The sequence below is a fragment of the Myotis brandtii genome, unplaced genomic scaffold (genome assembly GCF_000412655.1).
Source record: "Myotis brandtii unplaced genomic scaffold, ASM41265v1 scaffold535, whole genome shotgun sequence".
NCBI lineage: Eukaryota > Metazoa > Chordata > Mammalia > Chiroptera > Vespertilionidae > Myotis > Myotis brandtii.
In genome coordinates this window covers 382,338-390,179 of record NW_005369964.1, presented here as the reverse complement: position 1 = coordinate 390,179, position 7,842 = coordinate 382,338, and the positions used below count along the sequence as shown (strand labels likewise).

At 41.7% G+C, this 7,842-nt stretch overlaps 1 protein-coding gene across 1 annotated transcript in view; it reads right to left on the bottom strand.

Annotated features, from left to right (window-relative positions):
• The window catches only part of UBR7 (ubiquitin protein ligase E3 component n-recognin 7 (putative)), a 21,986-nt gene extending 14,819 nt beyond the window's left edge, over positions 1-7,167 (bottom strand). The window contains exons 1-6 of the mRNA XM_014549043.1: positions 7,096-7,167; positions 4,749-4,882; positions 4,235-4,295; positions 2,318-2,413; positions 1,443-1,496; positions 1,121-1,226 (exon numbers count right to left, since the gene is read on the bottom strand). Coding sequence (XP_014404529.1) covers positions 1,121-1,226; positions 1,443-1,496; positions 2,318-2,413; positions 4,235-4,295; positions 4,749-4,882; positions 7,096-7,167 — 523 coding nt within the window. The remainder of the gene's footprint in view (positions 1-1,120; positions 1,227-1,442; positions 1,497-2,317; positions 2,414-4,234; positions 4,296-4,748; positions 4,883-7,095) is intronic.
• Between the last annotated feature and the right edge of the window lie 675 nt (positions 7,168-7,842).

The following is a 7,842-nucleotide window of genomic DNA, read 5'->3' as shown; positions in this document are numbered from 1 at the left end:
CTTCCTCCCTCCCTCCCTCCCTCCCTTCCTTCTTGTTGAAAGTATTACAGATGTACCCTTTCTTCCCCCCTAACAGGGTCGTTTTGAAAAGACAACCAGCTTTTTTTCATGAAGAAAAAATTAAAAAGATGGGTATAGAGGCAGAAATACTGTGAAGGAGCTCATGGTACAGGATGGCATTTCAATTTAATAGAAAATGAAGCCATCTGCTGACAGCGAAGGAAATGAAGTGGTGGAAAGGAGATCTACTAAGAAAATCCAATGAATGAGAAATACATATAGGTCCAGTGGAAAGTTAGAGATAGAGAAGGGTATGAACAGGAGGAGGGAGCACCAAGTTTAAGAACCTTGAGGCAAATCAAAAGTGTAGGATGAGATCTTAAGTATGGCTGCTGTTTGTGGTTTATAGGTAAAGTGTTCCTTAAAGGTGAGAAGGGCAAAAAATTATGAGACCAGAGCAGCAGATCCTATGAATAACTGCCACTTAAAAAAAAAAAAAAGGTAAGACATATGGCATGACCAAAAAAATACAATTATCTAATGCCTCAAAACTATTCATTGCTGATTAGTTGTTTTGGGTCAGTTTTTTAGTGTATAACAAAAACACTAGCTAACATTGCCCACCACTCCCTACACAACCAATAGCAGGCCTTACATTTAAAAACAACTTATTTAGGTTCTATTTATCTTTCAAAATTCCATTAAAAAACCGCCTCCTTGCCCAGCTGGTGTGGCCCAGTGGTTGAGTATCAACCCATGAACCAGGTCAGGGCTCATGCCCGGGTTTCAGGCCCCATCCCCAGTAGGGGGCGTGTAGGAGGCACCAGATTGATGATTCTCTCTCATCATTGATGTTTCTATCTCTCCCTCTCCATTCCTCTCTGAAATCAATTTAAAAAAAAAAAAAACATACAAAACCGCCTCCTTAATTTTCTCGAATTCTGGTCTCATCTATACTCTGCATCAGCTCAATAAAGTACAAATTTGCTCTTGGTAGTCTCCTAACCAATCATAAGCACCTTTCTATACCTCAGAGTCCAGTTAATAGTTGCGAAAAATTCTGGACTGAACATACACGTTTCATAAGCACAGGTTTGTACAACTCCACAGAGATACCTACCTGCCAACTGTGCAGCGTAAGCCCACAAGAACGAGCAGCGCTTCATACAGGCCTGGCACACCATCTCCTGGAAATCCCCACTCTCGGGGGGCATGGCACCGAGATGCTGTGAATACAGAAAACTGGATTTTTCTTGTGATCTCCAAGTTGTCCAAAATACTCATCATTTTCTAAATAAATATTGCAATAGCACACTGATCATATCTTTATAGTTACTTTTCAAAAGTAACTATAATGTAAAATATAACACAATTCAAAAAGAAAACACAACTTTTCTCCTTTTGTGAAGATAATGGCTTTAAAAGGTAAAAGCTTTCCTTACCCTTCCATGGAACCAGTCTTCACAGACTACGCACTGGATCATCTCATCTGGAATCTAACATGGAAAAGCAATTGTACGTTAATGATTACACTGAATTCAGAGACATGAAGGTAAATCTGGCACAGGGTAGAATTAGATACTAATTAGTTCTCTAACAAATCTGTGAGACCACTACAGGGATATCCAAGGAGACAGGGAAAGACATCAGATCAAGGGGCCAAAGAGAAGTTCATTCTACATGAACTGATGGTACATAAGGGTTACAGTGTAGTAAGCACTTTGCAAGCAACTGTCAAAGCTCTTTCACATCATTTGTGATTCTCACAAACCTTTACAAATAAGTAATGTATTCTTTTTACACATAAACATAAACCCAGGCCCAGGGAAGTAATATGAATTCACCAATACAGAATGTGACACCCAGCCAGTGTGGCTCAATGGTTGAGCGTAGAACTATGAACCAGGAGGTTGGGTTTGATTCTGAGTCAGGGCACATGCCTGAGTTGTGGGCTCGATCCCCAGTGTGGGGTATGCAGGAGGCAGCCAATCAATGATTCTTTCTCATCACTGATGTTTCTATCTCTCATTCCTTCTCCCTTCCTCTCCGAAATCAATAATAATATTTTTTTAAAAAAAGGTTATTACAAATTTCCAATAAACTCATGAAAAGATGTAAGCGCACTGTGATCAAGAAAAGGAAAATTTTTAAAAGATACAGTTAGAGACCCAGCCCAGATTTACCAAGAGATAAATCTAGAATCCTTTCACAATCCCTAAATTCCACCTGCACAGCTACAGAGGCCCAGATATGACAAGAAGCTGAGGAGTGAAGGCTAGAGATAACATAGTCCCAGGTGTTAACCCCAAATTCTTACCTCATCATCAGGATCAGGATAAGGTCTCTTACAAATGCAATACAATCCAAAAAAGTTGTCATTATACTTATTGCCAGAATTTATCTTTGCTTTGTCCTGAAAGATATTAATTTCAATATAATATAATTTTAACTATAATTTCATTCATCATCACATTTCTGCATTCAACAAATTTCTGCATTGAATATACGAAGAAAAGAGTCACTCATATTAAAGGGATACTTTTTCCAGGATACAGGGAAAAAAGAAAAATCATTTTTTGTACCATATTTGTAGCAATTGGTGGGAACTGAGTATACCCATTTAATAGAATGGTAATGAAAGTTAATCATGAGTATTAATATCAACCTTTGGCTCTGGCCGGTGTGGCTCAGCTGATTGGACACAGTCCTGTGCACCTGGGGGTTGCTTGTTCGATTCCAGGTCAGGCACATGGCCGGGTTCCTGGCTCCATCTCCAGTAGGGGGCATGCAGGAGGCAGCCAATGGATGTTCCACTCTCACATTATATTTCTCTCCTTCTCCCTTCCTCTCTCTCTAAAAATCAGTTAAAAATATCTTTAAAAAAAAATCAACCTATGCAAACTGACATTGGCCTAGAATTTCAAACTACTTCTTAACAGCAACTGTAATAGCCAAAGCTGCCAGGTTACCAGGATGTAAAAATAAAAAGCAGACAAGAGGGGGAAAAATGAGACGTATGTAATACTTTAAACAATAAAGAATTGAAATTTTAAAGAAAAGCAGACAAGAAAATTGTCTAAAAATAGCCTTCTAAGGAGAAAAAATCATAAGTTTTAGCAATTAAGATTGAATAATATAAAATCCCTTTTTTTGTTGTTGTTAATTCTCAGAGGATATTTTTTTTCCATTGATTTTTAGAGAGAGTGGAAGGGTCGGGGAGAGACAGAAAGAGAGAAACATCAATGTGAGAGAGACACATCAATTGGTTGCTTCCCACACAGGTCCTGACTGGGGCCGGGGATCTAGCCTGCAACCAAGGTACATGACCTTGACTGGAATAGAACCCAGGACCCTTCGGTCTGTGGACTGACGCTCTACCCACTGAACAAACTGGCTAGGGCCCCTTAGTCTCTTTCATTTGTTATTTCACTAAAAGTTATTATATAAGATAGTTTTTAACCAAAATGCAATGAAAAACTCCTGCATGCATCTAGCCCACATTCATTATCATCAAGTTTTACTTATCCCGTTTTTAGTCATACCCCTTGCTTTAAAAGCTTTAGAGCAGCCTTGCTGGTGTGGGTCAATGGTTGAGTGTCGGCTCATGAACCAGGCGATCATGGTTCAATTCCCGGTTAGGGCACATGCCCGCGTTGCCAGTTCAATCCCCAGTAGGGAGCATGCAGGAGGCAGTGGATCGATGTCTCTCATCGATGTTTCTCTATCACTCTCCCTTCCTCTTTCTTAAATTATATATATATATATATTAGAGGCCCACTGCATGAAATTCATGTACTAGTAGGGTCCCTAGCGGCTGCCAGCTGGGGCCTCCCTCCCTTCCCCCGGCCGGCCGGCCCCGCACCCTGGTCGAACTCCTGGATGACTTCTCGGTCGAGGGGACAATTTGCATACTACGCTTTTATTATATAGGATTATTATATATTATGTAAAAGCCTTAGAGCATAGCATGAGCACAACTGACATAATTTAACCTGAATCGCTACAAAGAACATTTCCCCAAAACCTTTCATATTAATTATAATCTATACTGTAGGCTCTAAACAGGTTACTTAGTTTTCTAACAGGGTAAAAAATGGAGTCTAACATTCATTTGCCCATTTGCAAAGAATAAGCATAAGTACTTTCTTTCTGGAAAATATCTGGTTTTTATTCACTCTGTCAAATATCCATCTCAGCTATTTTCAATGCATTTATAGTTACAGTGCTTACTTACAGGAAATAATTTGCATTCCAAATTTTTAAACTTGCTGTTTCCACAATCACAATGAAAATTTCTGAAAGAAAGAAAGAGCCAATTTTAATTTTTCTTTTAAACCTAATGACCGTTTAAAGTTCATAGCATAGCCTCTTCCCTTTCAACTCATTTCTAGGATCTAAAAAGTGGCCTTGGTTGCTGCTCATATATCCAATTCAGAATTTCTTCAACTGCCTAACAATAAGATTTAATAATTCTGGAAATTAATGTGCAGAAACAAATATTTTTATCACATCCAGAGACACAAATAAATTAATGGCAGTGAAGGATGAGTAGTTTGAGTTTGTATCATAATTATCTTTTAAAAGGCCCTGCGGAAAAACTATTGTCTCAAATCATATTATATAAAACAACTACAATAAATTTACCAGTACACAGCTTCACTGAATGGAAAAGCAAGATTATGAAAAAAAAATGCAGCTGGGAAAGAATCTAAACATTTAAAAAGCATTCAGCACCAATCTGTCTTTACCTTTTTGTATATAGCTCAAATAGTTTATGACTTCCATGACACTCATAACTGCAAGCTAGGCAAATTCCTGCTGGTTCTTCTCCCTTGGGGGTGCAGGTACCACAGGCATATAGTGCTTGTCTCTTTACGGAGCCCTAAAAGACAGCCCCAAAATGAAAAATGAGAATGAAATATGGCATGGTTACCTAACACCGATACTGTGATCTGAGAAATAATTGAAATCAGATTATCTGTGGTGAAAATCTTCCTGTAAAAACCACTAAGATTAATAAAAAAGCTTACACAAGAGAGTGCCAAAACAACGTTGCATGTTTCACATCATTATATATACCACTAGAGGCCCCGTGCACAATTTTGTGCACCAGTAGGGTCCCTCGGCCTGGCCTGCGGGATTGGGCCGAAACCAGCTCTCTGACATTGCCCGAGGGGTCCCAGATTGTGAGAGGGCACAGGCCAGGCACGGAGCCCTAAAAGACAGCCCCAAAATGAAAAATGAGAATGAAATCAGATTATCTGTGGTGAAAATCTTCCTGTAAAAACCACTAAGATTAATAAAAAAGCTTACACAAGAGAGTGCCAAAACAATGTTGCATGTTTCACATCATTATATATACTACTAGAGGCCCGGTGCACAATTTTGTGCACCAGTACAGTCCCGATCAGCCAGACCCCAGCAGCAAGCTAACCTACCAGTCAGAGCATCTTCCCTCTGGTGGTCAGTGCAAGTCATAGGAAGCAGTTGAGCAGCCTTAGCATATCATTAGCATATTACGCTTTGATTGGTTGAAAGGCTGACCGGATGACCAGACACTTAGCATATTAGGCTTTTATTATATACTAGAGGCCTGATGCACGAAATTTGTGCAAGAGTAGGCCTTCTTTCCCCTAGCTGCCGGCACCAGCTTCCCTCCAGGGCCCGGGCTTCCCTCCAGCCGCCGGCAGGCACCTGGGACCCAGGCTTCCCTTGGGAAGGATGTCCAGAAGGATGTCTGGCCTAATTAGCATATTATGCTTTTATTATTATATATAAGACTAGTGCTTGTTTTCATACAATTTTTCCTAAAGTGATAGGAAGTTTAATATTTTCAATCAGCTGTGAATAAGATGGTCTGCTTAACCACTTTAACACATGAAAATGTAGGAGAATGTGTATAGGTTGATGTAAGTAACATCACACTTTAATTCTGGAAAATACTTGATTCCACCAAAGACAAAATCAATGCATTTAAAAAAAAATCCCTTTTATTTTTTTGGGGAGATGCATGCTGAAACATTTAGAGGTGTAGTGTGGTGACATCTGCAAGTTATTTTCAAATGGTTCATCACAAAACAAAAAAGAAAGTATATTATAAAGAAGAGGAGAAAGATAAATGTAAAATGCTAAAAAATGAAGGTATGTTAAGAGATACACTGCCCTAACCGGTTTGGCTCAGTGGATGGAGCATGGGTCTGCGGACTGAAAGGTCCCAGGTTCAATTCCGGCCAAGGGCATGTGCCTTGGTTGCGGGCACATCCCCAGTGGGAGGTGTGCAGGAGGCAGCTGGTCGATGTTTCTCTCTCATCGATGTTTCTAACTCTCTATTCCTCTCCCTTCCTCTCTGTAAAAAAATCAATAAAAATATATTTTTTAAAAAAAGAGAGATACACGAGTATTCATATCATTCTTTCAATTTATTGGTAGATTAAAAATGTTTCAAAATAAAAAACAGGCAAAACTTTTTACAAATTTTGACTAATCCACTGTAGGAAGGAGGAAGACACAGGGGAGCTTTGGAATGCCAGTAACATTCCATTTCTTGGTCTGGGTGGTAGGTACCTGCATGTGTTTTTTTCAAGCCCTACACAGGATTTGTGCAACTTGTTATATATTTTACTATAATAAAAAGAAAATTTTGCCCTAACCGGTTTGGCTCAGTGGCTGGAGCGTCAGCCTGCAAATTGAAGGGTCCTAGGTTCCATTCCGATCAAGGCATGTACCTTGGTTGCGGGCACATCCCCAGTAGGGAGTGTGCAGGAGACAGCTGATCGATGTTTCTCTCTCATCGATGTGTCTAACTCTCTATCCCTCTCCCTTCCTCTCTGTAAAAAAATCAATAAAATATATTTTTTTTAAAAAGAAAATTTTAGTAAGTCTGATTTATAAAGCTAACTACATTTCAAAAATAGCTTACAAACAGACTTTTAAAAAAAGGCCGAGGGAAACTGTTCTGGTGGGAACGGAAGGTTGTAAAATACCAGCCACGTCCGGGACCACCTGTGGGTAGCAGGTGTGTGTACCATCTAACCCCCCCGGCAGCGGGGCCTCGGCTGGTCGGGGCGACAAACGGCACTGTGATCTCAGTCCCACCACATAAAGGCCCCAGCGAGACTCCTCCTCCCCGAGTTCCACTCCCCGGGCCTGGACGAGAACCCCCTTCATCCTACCGGTCCTCAGCCCTTGTGAGTTTTCCTCTACCCACCGCGATCCATTTCTGTGCCTAGAAATACATAGGATGAGTCACCCAACACCACAGCACACCCCCTCACATGCTTGCTCACCGCGTCTGCCGAACGCCAAATGCCCTCCTCAAGCAGATCCCTTCGCTCCCTCCTCCCCCTGTGCCGGCACCATCTGCTGTTCTGGTTCCTATCCCCGTGGGGGGCCGACTGCAGAGCTATTCGGCACTGGTGTCGTCTCGCCAAAAAACAACAACAACAGCAAAAAACCACACACACACACACACACACAAAACAAAAACAAAAACAAAAAACTGGCCGCTAAACTAAACTGCAGAGGAACGAGCTGTCAAGGAGCCCAGCCCACGAGGTGGGGGGGTTTCAAACCCAGGGCTCAACTCCGCTTTGACGCTGCCATCAGGTTCCCAATACACACTCTTAGGGTGGGAAAGGCAGCGGCGAGGAGGCCTGGGTTTAAGGAAGACAAGAGTGGCTGCCCAGGGCCCAAGAGAATCCCGAACGGCCGGCCGGAGGAGGAGCGAGGGAGGAGGGGACCCTGCTGGACACGGGCTGCGCAAGGGGGCCCAGGAGGCTGAGGGCCAAGGGGCAGCTGGGCCTGGGATGCGGAAGTCCACGACCAACGGCGGCCCCGGTCCGC